At 38.7% G+C, this 17,039-nt stretch overlaps 1 protein-coding gene across 1 annotated transcript; it reads right to left on the bottom strand.

The window, feature by feature from the left end:
* Positions 1-1,536: 1,536 nt before the first annotated feature.
* On the bottom strand, positions 1,537-16,774 carry LOC128520724 (NACHT, LRR and PYD domains-containing protein 3-like). The gene is made up of 10 exons (XM_053495091.1): positions 16,767-16,774; positions 15,461-15,528; positions 15,055-15,171; positions 14,835-14,892; positions 14,274-14,478; positions 11,031-12,798; positions 10,326-10,499; positions 8,281-8,457; positions 2,108-2,281; positions 1,537-1,717 (listed from the first exon to the last, which is right to left on the bottom strand). The coding sequence occupies exons 2-10, from the start codon at positions 15,499-15,501 to the stop codon at positions 1,537-1,539; spliced, it is 2,895 nt and encodes a 964-aa protein (XP_053351066.1). The 5' UTR covers positions 15,502-15,528; positions 16,767-16,774.
* Positions 16,775-17,039: the final 265 nt, after the last annotated feature.

The following is a 17,039-nucleotide window of genomic DNA, read 5'->3' as shown; positions in this document are numbered from 1 at the left end:
TAAATATCATGGTCAGAGGTGGAAAGTAATGAATTACATTTACTCGCGTTACTGTAATTGAGTAGATTTTTTGTGTACTTTTTGTGTTTTTTTAAAGTAGTTTTTAAAATCTGTAATTTTACTTTTACTTAAGTATGTTTTGTTTAAAGTATTGTACTTCACTACATTTCAAATCATATTTGCTACCGAGTAAAAAATAAATGAATAAAAATGAAAAATAATACAAATAATACAACGGGGAAGGAAAAAAATTGCACGCCGGAAACCACTGCACTGATTGATTGACGGAGAACAAACACGCTAAATTCACAAGAACGATAGAGACGGACAAAACAGATGCCAGTGATGCAGACACAGCTGAGAGTGAAATACCAACAAATTCTTATGAAGCAAACCCCTGAGCATATTTAAGCGACCACTTTGATTTCAAGCACAACAAAGGGAACAGATTTATTATGCAAGTGTGTTCCATCCCCCACCCCACCCCCGCTGATTAAAAAAAAAAAAGTAACTCGGTAACTTTTTTTTTTTACTCGGTAAAAAAGTAACTTTTACTCTGAGTAAATTTTTTATGAGCTACTTTTTACTTTTACTTGAGTAGATTTTTATAATGGTTACTTTACTTGTACTTCAGTAAAAGGTCACTGAAGTAACAGTACTTTTAATTGAGTACAAAATTTTATTACTCTTTCCACCTCTAATCATGGTTTAGGTTTAGTTTATTTATATAGCACATTTACAATAGCCACGAGACTGACCAAAGTGCTGTACATTTAGAAACATCATCATTAAATAAAAGTACACGATTACAGCCTAAAAAAAAGGAACAAAACAAACACATTTTTAAAAAATGCAAAAACAGATGGGTTTTTAAAAGGGATTTAAAAATAGTCAGACTAGGAGCCAATCGGATTTCAACTGGCAAGTCATTCCAAAGACGAGGCCCAATTACCGAAAAAGCACGGTCACCTCTACGCTTGAGTCTGGAGTGTGGGATTAAGAGGAGGTTCTGGTCACTGGATCTCAAACTTCTCAGGGGGGTTTATTGGTGCAGCAATTCAGATAAATAGATAGGTGCTTGCTGGTTTAACGATTTAAAACCAAATAATAAAATTTAAAAATGTATTCTAAATTGAACAGGCAACCAATGAAGTCACGTGATCTTTTTTCTTTTTTAAGAGAAATTTAGCAGCGGCGTTCTGGACCAATTGGACACAGAAATTTGGAATTACAGATGCCATCATAAAGAGAATTGCATAAAAATCATAAAAATGTAAATAATCCGGGAATATTAGGGGGAGAAGCCACTATTTATGGGTGAAACACACTGTGGCCTGATACAGTGACCAGGTTTATTACTGTACAAACACATTAAGATACAGAATCTCCTCTGAAGTGTATAAAGAGATATTAAACCCCCAAATCACTGTTACTCTTTGAGTGTGTGTGTGTGTGTGCGTGCGTGCGTGCGTGCGTGCGTGCGTGCGTGCGTGCGTGCGTGCGTGCGTGCGTGCGTGGTGTGTGTGTGTCAGTAACTCACTCTAGTTTCTCCAGTGTACAGTGTGGATCCTTCAGTAGATCAGTGAGCAGCTTCACTCCTGATTTTCCTGGTTTATTGTTGTTCAGATTCAGTTCTCTCAGGTGTGATGAGGGGTTTAACCTCAGAGCTGAAACCAGAGCAGCACAACCTTCACCTGTAATACTGCAGAGTTCCAGCCTGTAGAGAGATCAACAGTTATAGATCAACACACACACACACACACACACACACACAGGCAGTTTGGTAATTCCATTTATTCTAATCTGCATGTCTTTGTTAGGAAACTGGAGACCCAGAGGAAACCCACCAAGAACATACAAACTCCACACACACAGACCCGAGGCGGAATTTGAACCCTCAAGCCTACAGGTACAAGATCACAGTTCTAACCATTACATCACCAAACTGTACTCAAAATTTAATTAGTACTTTAAAGGTTTAAATAGTAAAATTTATAATATTGTCTCTTGTTATACATCAGACTTGTTGCTCTACATTTTACTATTATTAGGTTTATACTATAATAATGACAATCAGATAAACAGAATGTGAAAGTGATGATCTGACCTCAGTGTCTCCAGTGTACAGTGTGGATTCTCCAGTCCAGCAGAGAGCAGCTTCACTCCTGAATCCTGCAGGTTATTGAGACTCAGGTCCAGTTCTCTCAGACTGGAGGAGTTTGAGCTGAGAACTGAGGACAGAACTCTACAGCTTTCATCTGTGAGATCACACCGACACAGCCTGGGAGAGAAATGATGATACATCAGAACACTGACATCTCTCTCTCTCACACACACACACACACACACACACAGTTTAAATAAAAAGAAAATCAGACAAATTATCACAAGATTTAGTTTATTTCGGACCGGCTCAAAGAAATCATTATTGTTCATGATCATGATGTGAACCTCTGACTGCAACTTTGTGTGTGTGTGTGTGTGTGTGTGTGTGTGTGTGTGTGTGTGTGTGTGTGTGTGTGTGTAAAGTTTTAAAGTTTCGTATTTAAATAAACGAGTCTCTTGGTCTGTCCGCTGTGCTCGATAATCTTACTGACTCCAGGAAAGACACAGTCATATACGCACACACACACACACACACACACACACACACACACACACACACACACACTTTGTCAGAAAGGTCTCTGTTTATTAACAATAAAAGACTTTGAGTATTTATATGTTTAGCCAAACGCCTGGTGGTATGAACATCTGATCCCAAAAAGGACACGAACCATTTTAACACGTCCTGGTGAAATCCTGAAGAACAAAGAGTGGAAGTTGTACAGATGTTCATCCAGAGACGAACCAGGAGGTGTTAGAGAGAGAGACAGAGAGAGAGAGTTTTATACACTCTTTCTTGTGAGATTATAGATATATATACAAATTATTAATATACAAATTACTGTCTCTGTTCTCCTAAGTGACAGTGGACTTTTTTTTTCTCTGTACTTTGTAGTAGTGTTTTTACTAGGCGTCTTTTTTTTACTTCCGGCATCTGCAAGTGATTTAGTTGCTCTGAGAAAAAGGGGTTTGCTTGTTCCTCAATGTCCATAGGGGTGTCTCTCTGTGTGTGTGTGTGTGTGTGTGTGTGTGTGTGTGTGTGTGTGTGTGTGTGTGTCTGTGTGTGTGTGTGTGTGTGTGTGTGTGTGTGTGTGTGTGCGCGCGCTGCTCCCTCACTATCCTGTGCTGCTGCACTCAGAGTCTCACTTTGTGTTTTCCTCTTGGTGATGGTAGTAGTGAGTTCGTTAGTGGGAGTCTCCTCTCTTTTTTTCCTGGGTTCAGCTGCAGTGTTTTCTGTCTGTGTTTCTTTGGGTGTCGGTGGTGGTCTGATGGTCTGTTGCTCCTGTATCTCTCCATTGCAGACATTGTGGGTGGAGTCAGTATTAGGGACAGGGTCACTGTCAGTGGTGGATTCTGTACTCGCACTGTTTACAGTGGTGTCAGTGTTGGTGTCAGCGCCGGGTGCGGTGTGTTCAGGGTGTTCGAGCCTCAGGTTCAAGCACAGCTCCGTGTGGACAGTTTAGCCTTTTATGTCCTACATCCCCATACTCGAAAAACCTAAGCCACTCCCTGGTGGCAATGACTGCTGTTCCCCTCTTTACACTTAAAAAATCTACATTTAATGTCTGTTCTTGGTTATTTAAAACCATTAAAATTTTCCGGTTGTAAAGACAGGATGTGTCTCATGTTGGAGCTCTTACACCTGAGCGGGACAGCTCTCATAGGACAGACGAACTTTCCAAAGCGGGTCAGCTCCTTCATTATTGCCTCGTCCTTAATAAACGGGGGCACGTTAGAGAGGGGCAGACAGCGGGGTAACTGTGTACCGGGGATCCTCACACACTAATTCCAGTCTTTATTATCGAGCTCACAAGATTCATATTTGTGAGAAACACCATCATCACCTTGTTTATCTGGGAGGCAGAGTAGATACTCTCACACCCGACCTGCTCTCCCACCGCTAACAGCACCTCCTCTACCTGTACACCGTCCTCCAGCACACACCTAACGCCATGTCGGAGAGACAAAGTCTCCACACCGGACTCACAGGCCATGGTGCCCCGCCCACTCTCTCTCACGCTAATCTATTAGCTCCATTTTGCTAACAACATTCACTAAGAAAAGAAAAGTGGTGAAAAAATGGACAGTCTGTCTAAACTCGGTAAGACCCAAACAGTCTTACACACGTCTTATCACACCCAGTGTATGTGGAGAGAGAGAGAGAGAGAAGAAGAGGGAGAGAGAGAGGGAGAGTTAGCACCTTAAGATCATATTCAAGAGGAAGAGAGTAGAATTAACTTAGTGTACAGATGTTACTTAAGCGGTATTCTGATTTTACCGCGGCGCTCGGCGGCAGCATTTGGGTTTGTGCGTTTGCTGGCTTTTACCGCTGAGTGGCGCTATATAACTATAGACAGACGCCTCATGCCTTAGTTCATTCTCTGCTGGATTAATGAGCCGCAGCTCCTTTAGAGCTGCACGTAGTAGCGGATAAAAATCAAGTGAAACATTGTAGTTAAAAGAATTCATAATGTAGAATTTTAATTAAATTAAATCTTATTAGAATCAAATTTAATCAAAGTAAGTGTTAAAATGGGAGCCTTTAGATTTTATCATGTGTAATTAGAAAAGCTACATATGTAGGTTTTCTTTTTTGTCATCTTATATTTTTGTGTTCTTTAAATTTGTAGTAGATTTATTACCTGAAATGAATATAAAATACAATTGAAACACTAAACGAATTTACAATCACAGTACTAAAATTACAGTACAAATTTAGAATTTATATTAAATATAAGAGTTTCTTATTTGCATCGAATTTAAGCAAAGTAAATGTTAACAGAGTGAGCCTTTATATTTTATCATGTGTAACACTCGCGTAGCCAGAAAACTCTGGGTGTGTGTATCAGAAAATGTGGGTGAGTCACAGGTGTTGTCAAATTAATGGGCAAAAACTATATAATTAACCTATATAAGATACATAGCCTTTATAAGACTTTACTTTTATTTAAGTGCACGCACAATGACGACAAAACGTTGTGATGTTGTAAAATAATAAAAGTAAACAGAGATACAGCGCTATTCCCGATCGGTTGAGCGAACTTGAGCGCGTCAGAAAATGAACCGAAACTCTGTGTATACTAGCCTCACAGACGTGAAAAATATATACTTACAGAAAGCGAAATGTCTGCTTTTATATAAACTAATGGAAAACAAATTGCAGATTATGTAATTCATAGGAAACGTGAATGACTGGCGCATCCACTGCTGCGGAGATGAGGAGATGACATGATCACCTTCATAGCCCCCTCACTTCACTTCACTTCACTTTCTTAACCCCACCCCCGTTAAAACGGCGTGTTTAGAGAAAGGCTCTCCCGCGAGAGGCTATGCACGCGCGGTCCACTACACAGCAAAAATATGTTAGTATATTATGACTAAAATAAAGCGTACGTTTCACACAGTGTTTATTTAGCGAGTATAAATTTGATTTGTGTTTGTTGTATTTCTCGGGATGGATTGCGCGTGTTCGTCTGCATTTTGATTAAAACTCGGCAAAGTGAAAGAGCGCACACGCACACCGTGGGTTCACGCGAACATTTTACATTCGCTAAAAGGCTTATTCACAACCACATTTCAGCCATTCACACACACGCATTGTGCCGTGTTGGTGTTTGTAATCAGGGTATTTTATGAATAAAATGTAACTGCTGTTTTTGGTTCACGCTTTCATTTTGCACTTTTCATCTCTCTGCCGCTAAGAGCCGATAGGAGCAGCTTTGTTTCAGTCATAATATTCATCTATCATAAAGAGGGGCGACTTCTGCAAAGCAAACAAAAACTGTAAAATCAGTACCCCAGAAAAACAACAGAGCATAAATATATACTTGCTGATTAAACACTGCATTTTTTAAAAGTGAAAGCGCGCGCGATGTGAGGAGCTTTATTTCAGCCATTCATGATCAAATAATTATTCAATGCTGGACACAAACAGCACAAAAAGCATAATTATTATTCTGGTTATTATTATAATGCTTTTATGCTGTTTGTGTTCAGCATTGAATGATTATTTAAAACTAAAGCGTGCCACGAGTCATTTTATCATAGAAAGATTATTACGTTGTGCTTGGACCACTGACCTTCTGTGGATTCCAAAATTGACATTGTTACTGTTTTTTAATGACTGGAATGGAAGAAATGGAAAGTTTCCATATTATACCATGTCTTATATTGTTTTTAATCACTCGATACACAACCCATGATTTTTATGCCTTTTTACAAATGGAAAATACAAATGGAATCATTTTATTTGGTTTCTTCTTCTTATTATTATTATTATTATTATTATTATTATTATTATTATTATTATTATTATATATTTTTAGATAAAATGTCAAATTAAAACATTTTATAAGCATACTGTACCAAAGAAAATTATTGTGTGTAGAGGTAACGTATGTTATGATAAGGAAAATCACAATTTCTTCCATTCCATGAATTAAATACGTTAACAATGTCAATTTTAGAATCTAGAATCCAGAAGATTTTAAATTTACACAAATTTAAGAAGAGGCCTGGAGCACTGCAGTTCTTCAGAAGAGCCTCAGATCCAAGAGGGTCCTAAAGTGGGAAGGGGGGCATTTCAGTTTCTCTGAATGTATAGGTGAAAACAGCTGATTCACACCTGGGGGGTGAATTATTTGCATTTGAATGTTGTCTGACATTGTAAAGCACACACAGTAACACTAAAAGAACAACATCCCAGGATAAATAGGAATAAGAGCCCCTGATTATACGGCATAAATATTATTTAGTACAACAAAATTCCTCCGCGCTCTCAAAAAGCGCTGATTAGACTACGTAGGAAATTAAAGAGAAGAATTACGGTGGCGGCTCAATCCCGAGCCCAAACCTCATTTAAATTAAATAAACAAATATTGTAGATAAACAAAAATAGCCCACAATTAATAAAGCATTTTTTCAGTCTTATAATGCCCACATGACATCAAGTATTCCCCATCTTAATATATATTAACTATTTAAACTATTAAACTATTTATTTTACTGTTTTACCTATTATGATATAAATTTAAGAACAAGAACAATTAAACATTTTTTTAAATATTATTGATTATTAAAACGTGGGCTGAAAAAACTGTTGTTTTCAAAAATTTAACAGATGAGGACTTATGTCCATCAATCTGACATGACAAAATCAGTATGCTGGAGAAACTCCCAGGTGGGAAGACACTGCCTTGTCTAGGTAACATCAAAGAAAAAAAAACAAAAAAAACTTTAAAATAAACATCAACATCCACCAAAGAGTCTGGAATGCAGAGTACAGGATGCGTCACACAGCTGCGATATTATACTATAACCGTATTATACCAAAGAAGATTAGAAATAACCAAAATATAATACCTTCGCTGTTTTAACAATTACAGACATCACAGCCAGCGGCAGTTTTTCAGAAAATCTTTCCGCTGTGAGGCTGCGTTAGGCCGGTACATAAGGCATGTACATGGGCATCGCCAAATCTCCGAAAACGTTGGGACATTTTTTTTCTAAACAGACGCTATGTTTAATAACCGATGGAGCTTGTGAGCTGTAAACACATACATTCTCGCCTAAACAACTCTTAAAACTACACTTTGTGACACAGTAACAGTAATATTTTTAACATTTTACAAGCTGTTTGGAGAAACCAAAGAATAAAGAATAAAACTGTTGTTGGGTCAAAATAACCCAACCAGGTGTTTACAGAAACAACACAGTATTTTTTAGAGTGTATTCTTTAACTTATTCTGAAGTTCTATTCTGAAAGTCTATTTTTCCAGTTATTTCTATATTTTAAGTTTGATGTCTTCAAATGTAACATTTTTCAAAAAATAATAACAATAAACCAGTTAATTCTTCGTACAAATGAAACTGTTAGCTAGTGAACATGTCTGTTTAAACAACATTTAACCATTTTTTGAACTCATTATTGTACAAATGTCAATAGACGTGGTGCTGATGTTTGTTGTATAAAGTACTTTGATGTGGAAATTACCATCACTAGTATTTCTCGATACAACATATGATTTTTTTTATGACTTAAGCTCAAATCATATTTAAAAACTGCGTCAAATGGCAGTAATAGACATTCCCCTTGACTACCTACTGTATTTAAAAAATATCTTACAGAGTGTGTGTGTGTGTGTGTGTGTGTGTGTGTGTGTGTCAGTAACTCACTCTAGTTTCTCCAGTGTACAGTGTGGATCCTTCAGTAGATCAGTGAGCAGCTTCACACCTGATTTTCCAGGTTGATTGTAGTTTAGGTTCAGTTCTCTCAGGTGTGATGAGGGGTTTGACCTCAGAGCTGAAACCAGAGCAGCACAACCTACACCTGTAATACTGCAGTGTATCAGCCTGTAGAGAGATCAACAGTTATAGATCAACACACACACACACATACGTTCACTTACACACCCTGGTGTATGTATTATATGTTCTGTGTGTGTTAGTCCCAGTCTATATTAAACATTTATGTCCTGATGGTTTTTACAGTTTTGATCCTGTTTCTGTTTTTCAGATTTCTGCTCCTGTCTCACCCTGATGATGTTCGCTGATCACCTGAACTTTACCTGATTTTTTTAAATATATTTTTTTATTAACTATGTGATGATTAAGGGCAGAAATATACTTGCTTTTAATTAAGTGTACACACACACACACACACACACACACACACACGCCTCTGATGGCTGTTTCACATATCCTGTGTTAGTTTTGTGTTGAGCTTGTGAACGTCCTCAGAAATTACCATGACATAACATGAAGATACAATATGGATGTAAACAGTAGGGAGATGGATGAAGTCAGCAGGAACATAAAAAATGGTGGAAAGTTTTGAACAGAAGTCATGTGACCAGGATAAACAAGTAAAATAAATGAAACATTTTTGTTATTTTTTTCAGTTTATCCTATTTATTAACCGTCCCAACATTAGTATAGAGCAGGAGTCGGCGGTCCTCGGCTCCGGAGCCGCATGTGTCTCTTTCATCCCTCTGCTGCGGCTCCCTGTGGCTTTGGAACATAAATAATGAGTATTTCATTTAAATGTATTTTATTTTAGTTTCTTAGTTTGTTTTAATGTAAGTCTAAATTTCAAGATTATGGTGATCTTGTAACATTAAAATAAAAGGTGTTAAATTTTTTTTCACTTAGAATATGCGTCACAACCACCGATGTGTGACTCCCGCCGGTACACGATTTATTGAGCTTTTCGAGTCCCGGGTTTATTCAGATTGACACTGACTGCACGCTCCAGTACACGCCATAAAAGGATGACGGCACACGGACACAGGACAACTTATGGTTGCTGCAGGTGGATAATTTAGGGTTGACTTTTTATTTCATAAATACGAGGAGGACAAATAGACATTCAGTATTTTATTTGAAAATAACCTTCAACTCAACGTTTTTTTTTCGGAGTAGAAAATGTTTTTGTCTCAGAAATAAGATTGTGTTTTCTCTGTAGCAGTTCATTGGCTTCATAAATGAAATAATTTTATATGTAGAATAAAGATAAAAATAATTATATAGTCAGTGTTATCTTCATTTTAGATGTCAGAAGTACAGCGCCCCCAGGGGTCATGTGGTAAATCAAAACACAACCGAACAAACTGTGCTCACTGATTACTAAACTGAGCCACTGATTAGTTTACTGGTGTTGTGTTGATGTTCCCCCATCAAGATGCGTTTCTCTTAGCCCCGCCCCTGTGAAAACGGCGTATTCAGAGAAATGCACAGTTTATTAATCCACGCGCTCAGTTTAGTATTCAGTGTTATTAGTGTTATTTATTTTACCACATGACCCCTGGGGGGCTTCATACGAAAGGGTTTTGTGGCTTCCGGTGTTTCCTTTTCATTTAAGGTTGCCGACCCCTGGTATAGAGTGAAAAGTATCACTGATCATTATTATTAATTTATTAGTTTTCTATAGTGTTTATCCTGTACAGGGTCATGAGAAGCTTGGAGTCTATCACAGGAGACTTAGGACAGGAGGTGGAGTCACACTGGACAGGGTGTCAATCCACCACATGGCGCGCACACACACACACACATACACACACACACACACACACACACACACACACACACACACACACAAAGTGTTTCATATTTTCTCAGTCTCTTGTTTTACATCAGACTTGTTGCTCTACATTTGACTATTATTAGGTTTATACTATAATAATGACAATCAGATAAACAGAATGTGAAAGTGATGATCTGACCTGAGTGTCTCCAGTGTACAGTGTGGATTCTCCAGTCCAGCAGAGAGCAGCTTCACTCCTGAATCCTGCAGGTTATTGAGACTCAGGTTCAGTTCTCTCAGACTGGAGGAGTTTGAGCTGAGAACTGAGGACAGAAATCTACAGCTTTCCTCTGTAAGATCACATTCACACAGCCTGGGAGAGAAATGATGATACATCAGAACACTGATATCTCTCTCTCTCTCTCTCTCTCTCTCTCTCACACACACACACACACGTACAGTCTGAATCTGCAGTTAAACATCTTAATATTTGTGTTTGTATTTATTAAATCAACTGTAAATATTGACTAATTATGTATTAACATGTTTAATGGATGGAAAAACAACCTGAAATCTGACTTTTCTCATATATTTTCATATACATTTATGCACATTTTATGTTTTTTTATTGTGTGTGTGTGTGTGTGTGTGTCTTAAAATTAATATCAATGAGTGTGGAATAATTTGCAAGTTACAGAAACTTAAATTTTTCACTAAATCTGAAATTTTAATGTAAAAATGTAAAAAATAAACACTAAAACAGAAAAAAAAGAGTTATTTAGTAAACATTCTTATTACTCCATGTTAGAGAAATACATGAATAAATAAAGTTCATGTAGTTAGTAATACAGTTAATAAATCATTTTAAACTGTGATATTTATAAATGATTATAAAATGACTCACTCAGCTTTTCTGGATGCTTTGACGACTGGCAGCAGCTTCAGAAGACATTCATCTGATCTGTCAAATTTACTCAAATTAAACACATCCAGATTCTCTTCTGAGTTCAGCAACACAAACACCAGAGCTGACCACTGAGCAGGAGAGAGACTGACTCCACTGAGACACCTGTGATCTCCTCTGTTCAGGTAATGTTGTACCTCCTGCACTAGAGAATGATCATTCAGTTCATTTAGACAGTGGAACAGATTGATGGATTTCTCTGGAGATGGATTCTCCCTGATCTTTTTCTTGATGTACTTGTCTGTTTTCTGTTTGCTGTGAGACCTCCTTCCTGTCTGGGGCAGTAGGTCTCGTAAGAGAGTCTGATTGGACTCGAGTGAGAGACCCAGAAGGAAGCGAATGAAAAGGTCCAGGTGTCCATTCTCACTCTGTAAGGCCTTGTCCACTGCACCCTTCAGGAAATCAGACATGTTTGATTTGGAGAAAAGATCAGACAGATCAGTGGTTTGTTGTTTTGTAATATTTTTGTTGATGAAAGAGAGAAATGTGTATAAAGCAGCCAGAAACTCCTGAACACTCAAATGTACAAAGCTAAACACCTTCCCCTGGTGAAGCCCAAACTCCTCTCTGAAGATTTGGGTACACACTCCTGAGTACACGGACACTTCTCTGACATCAATGCCACACTCTCTCAGGTCTTCCTCATAGAAGATCAGGTTTCCTTTCTCCAGCTGCTGGAAAGCCAGTTTTCCCAGTGCCAGGATACTCTCTCTTGTCTGCTGAGGATCAGGGTCACATTTCTGATGGTACTTTTGGTCCTTGTGTTTGATCTGAAAGATCAGGAAGTGTGTGAACATTTGAGTCAGAGTCTTGGGGATCTCTCCACTCTCTGTTCCTCCCAACATTCTCTCTAGAACAGTGGCTGAGATCCAGCAGAAGACTGGGATGTGGCACATGATGTAGAGGCTTCTGGAAGACTTCATGTGTGAGATGATTTTATTGGCCAGGCTCTGATCACTGATCCTCTTCCTGAAGTACTCGTCTTTCTGAGGATCACTGAAGCCTCGTACCTCTGTTACCTGGTCTACACACTCAGGGGGGATCTGATTGGCTGCTCCTGGTCGAGAGGTGATCCAAAGGAGAGCAGAGGAAAGCAGGTTCCCCTTGATAAGGTTTGTCAGCAGCACATCCACTGAGGCTGACTCTGTCACATCACACAATCTCTCATTCTGGAAATTTAGAGGAAGTCGACACTCATCCAGACCATCAAAGATGAACAGAACTTTGTTGATCTCACAGTCTATTAATTTTAATCCTTTGATTTCTGGGAAAAAGTGATGAAGAAGGTCCATTAGACTGAGATGTTTCTGCTTCATCAGATTCAGCTCTCTAAAGGGAAGTGGAAACATGAAGGTGACATCCTGATTTGCTTTTCCTTCAGCCCAGTCCAGAATGAACTTCTGCACAGAGACTGTTTTTCCAATTCCAGCAACTCCTTTAGTCAGCACACTTCTGATGGACTTGTCTTTAAAGAGATCATTACATTTGATGGATGTCTCCTGTGTCGGTGGTCTCCTAGACGCTGTCTCAATCTGTCTCACCTCATGTTCATTATTAATGTCTCCACTCCACCCCTCTGTGATGTAGAGCTCTGTGTAGATCTCATTCAGAAGTGCTGAGCTTCCATGCTGTGAGATTCCTTCATTTATTCTTTTACATTTCTCACTCAGTTTGGATTTAAGGTTTCGCCGGTACACAGAGACGAGTCCTGATAAAAAGAAGAATGAAATGTAAACTCTATGATCATCTCTGTTGACTATTTATATTTTTATATCTGTATATCATATGTAATGTCAGTACTGATCTGTTATTATATTATGTAGATAAAAGCACATCATTATGATGAGATGTTTGTTTGTTTGTTGGTCTTTCGGCTGCTCCCGGCAAGGGGTCGCCACGAGATGTGTTTAATAAATTTACAGCAGTTTCCTTCCTCTAAAGTTAAATCAGTGGTTCTCAAACATTTTCTGTCATTCCCCACTTAAGGGGGTGGGCGAATTTTCAAGCCCAACTTGTCAACAAAAGTTTACTGTTTATTCAAATATCAATTTCTAGACTAATAAGATCAAATAACACCAAGTTCAAAACAGATAAAATACACGTGCAATTGTTATAACAGACTTACTTCGTCACTTATCTAGAGCTTTCTTTCAAATAAGTCGAGTGGCTTATTAACGTGACTGGGGTGTGTTGTCTCTGTTTTCATATTTTTTTTCGGTCTCGTGCTGTCTGCTGCCAGCGGTTTAAGACACAAAACACACACGGGTCTCTCCTCTGCCCCACCATCACCACCATGAATCCAAGCGCAACATACAGTAGGCTTCATCATGTTTTCCTTTCGGCTGGCTTTTGGTTGATTAGGCTGATAGTGCTGAATCACCTGCTTTTTTGTGGTCCATGTAACAAATGTATCCATTGACGTTATTATGCTCACTACATACAGTACAGTACGCTACTGACCCGGTTTGTGTCCGCGGTAAAGTTAGTTTGATATTCGCATCTCCGAATTCAATAGCTGCGTAAATAAACCCGCAAATAAGATACCCACATATATTTCCTCTCTACATTGTCTTTAAGCTACAGCCGCCTTAAATTATACATGTTTTTACTTGTTTTAATTACACTATTATTCTCTACGGCGCAACAAATGATTTAGGGCTCATTGTAAAATGCCGCACACCAACAAAAAGCGTAGAACAATATTGATCTTCCCTTCTGCTCAGCGCCTGAAGGATCAAAAAGCAACTTTGTTGCCACACCGGAAACTAGAAATGCCAGACTAGTACTGCCTGATAAAACACAGAAACATCAGCATACACATTGGAATAAATGAAATGACATATATAATACCGAATGTTTCCTTATATATTGTTTCTCTGCAATTAACATGCCGACGTTAAACCGTTATTGTTGCACTATGGTTCCACTTTTTCTCTCATGTTATTTGAATTTACTTGTATTAATGATATAGTCCTTACGTGTGATTGTTTAGTTTCGAGTGTCCGATCTTTATTGTCAATAAAGAAAAGCATGAATTAGAATAGGTACTTTCCTATTATTTTCCACTAATTCCCTTCCGTTCATTGCGCCCCATCTGTCATGTCTGTATTCCCCACTAGAGGGGCGCCCCACACTTTTAGAACCACTGAGTTAAAGTGATGTTATGAGCCCATGAGCTCTTACTGTCCTGCAGTGTGTTAGCGAGATCTGTGTGGTTCATGTTCTTCAGGACGTGCAGTGTGATCTTCAGCGCTGACACTCTGACACTGCTCTGATCCTCCTCATCCTCCACCTCCCTCTCAGAGCATGCTGGGTAATCTGGACTCAGGAGCTTCTTAAATCTCTTCAGCTCATTCTTTAACAGAGTGATGACTTTGTGCTCCAGCTCCTGATTAGAAACAAAAAGAAAAAAATTCAAAAACATTATGATGTCATAAGAGTGTGTGTTTATTACTGAATGTAAAACTTCTTTGATGTCTGATTAAGCGCTGGAATTTTAAAATACTGCATTTTATTCTAATCCTGTACAGAAGGTGTCCAGCTCCAGATTAGGGCGTAAATAAACAAACAAAAACATGCAGGTGAGTCAGTGAACATTTCTGTGTGTTTGAACCCAATGAATACACTCGTGATCTCTCTTAGTGTTCTGTCACATTACAGTGAGAGTGGAATAGATGTAATGATTACTCACATCACAGGCAGCTGACAGGTAGCAATATTACACACACACACACACACACACACCTTAAATATCTCCTCTAACTGACTCGTCTCAGTGATGTTTGGTTTATTCTTCTGTGGTCTATAAAACAAACAAAACACAAGTTAAAAGTTTAACAAGGACTATAAATCATATTCATAACTACAATCACACACCCGTTAATACACAGATATCTGAGAGATGTTTGATTATGTGAGAGTGTGATTGATAAAACACTGCACTCATACATTAAACTGTTCTCACCTCAGATCAGTAACACAGTCTGTGTCTCTAAAGGTTATTATCTGTTCCATTGACTGGTCACTCTTCATGGACACACAGCTGGGTTCAGGTGAGTCTGATCTCTTACCCTGAATCAGACTAAACACACACACACTGCATCATTACTACTGTTCTGTAGCAACACTGAATAAATAAACTAAGAAGAATATTTAGTACAGATTTTTTCAAAACTCTTTACACAGCGAGCGAACAGAATTCTGTGGACTAAACTGTCAACACTTTTCCTTTCTATTGTCACAAATTATGATCATAATGTACAAACACACACACACATGATTCACACACACATGAGAAACTGTTCACAAGTGACTTTTCCCAGATACACACCAGAGTCTGATCTGTTTAGTTTTTCACACCCTTCACTCACCTCTCGTCTTTCTTTGTGTCCTGTTCCCCACACACACTCATTTTGAGGTCGTATCCCCCAGGATTACACTGTAAGTTACACACACACAGAAAGTAAGACAAAGAGAGGGAACAACAAATGGGTTCATCAGATTTATATTATATTTATTTATAAATAAATAAAGGGTTAATGTGTGTGATATCGACTCACAAGGTTATAAAATCACATCTATCTGAATAAACCCAAACTGAGTATAAAGGAATCAGCTCTGGTACTGGTCCATTTTATAAAATATAATATGACATTAAAATATTCTATCAAAATGTACCAAAGAAAATGATTCAGTTTATAAAATATAATAAATAAATCATGGGTTGTGTATAAAGTGATTAAAATAAAACAACACAACGCATGTTATGAGTTTCGTTTTCCAGGCGCGTGAAAGTCTCCGTCTCTTCCATTCCAGAGATTAAAAACAGGAACAAAGTCACTTTTACACTCTGTAGAGTCTCAGTGGTGCGCGCGCAACCTCTCGGGGGCGAGCCTTTCTCTGAATGCGCGCTCACTGTGTAACAGGTATAGAAATGAACCTGTTAAATTGTTAGAATGTACACAAAAATTGTTCATTTCATGTACCTGATATAAGTGCCTGATTGAGATGAGACCTTTCCCCTAAAATCCTGTGATGTCACCTAAAGCCACCACAATTTCCTGTTTTGTCCCCTCCTCTTCCCTTTTCCTGATGGAACTGTATGGAAGAGAAAACATGGGCAATTCTCACTCAGAGGCTGTTTGTTCCTTTATGTGTCACAGAAAGAAGAGATTAAATGCTTCCAGTGTTCCAGTGAACCGCCACCTGTGTCTCGTGTCTGATTCACACAACACAGAGTAAAGTTTAACTGGAGTGACCGGTTACACCTGAGCCGTTTACACGGGGGTGGGGCTAAGAGGAACACATCTCGATGGGGAAACCGAATTCCTCACACACACATACACACACACACACACCATGTCCAACACCCCCCCCCCCCCCCCCATATCCACTGTCCCTCCCTGTCAGACACTAGAGGAGACATGGAGCGGATTTCTCCTGTAGTCCATGATGTAGTTTAGTGACGGTGTTACAGCTCAGTCATACCGTTTTACACCCATTAGAATTGTAAGGGTTCACACTGGCGCTTCATTTAATAAACATGTAGACAGTCTGAAATAACTCTCCTTACAGAAGGAACAAACAGCTAAGAAACATTTATTATCGTCTTATTGATCACAATTCCACTTACTAACAGCTGATTAACGAGGTTTAGCTTTAGCTTTAGATACTCACTGTGTTTCTCTCCTGTAGATGCGCGCCTCCCTGTCTTTATAAAAATAGACCCAAGTTTCACTATCAGTTTTAAGGTAGTCGAGCGTCACCTGTGAGCAGAGAGGGGCAGGTCAAACCAGCAGGTAACTTTACACCTGGGCCTCATCACTCAGTTTTGTGTGTTTTTAGTTGACAGAGTGTGAGAGACCGAGCACAACACCTCACTGTCACAGCCAGTTTATTATCTCTTAGTTTTAGTTTCACATATTCGGATTTCAGGTTCCCGGGAAATAC

This window comes from Clarias gariepinus, chromosome 4, assembly GCF_024256425.1.
Source record: "Clarias gariepinus isolate MV-2021 ecotype Netherlands chromosome 4, CGAR_prim_01v2, whole genome shotgun sequence".
In the NCBI taxonomy this organism is placed as follows: Eukaryota; Metazoa; Chordata; class Actinopteri; order Siluriformes; family Clariidae; genus Clarias; species Clarias gariepinus.
The sequence above is the reverse complement of the archived record's forward strand: the minus strand, read 5'-3'. Positions and strand labels throughout refer to the sequence as shown.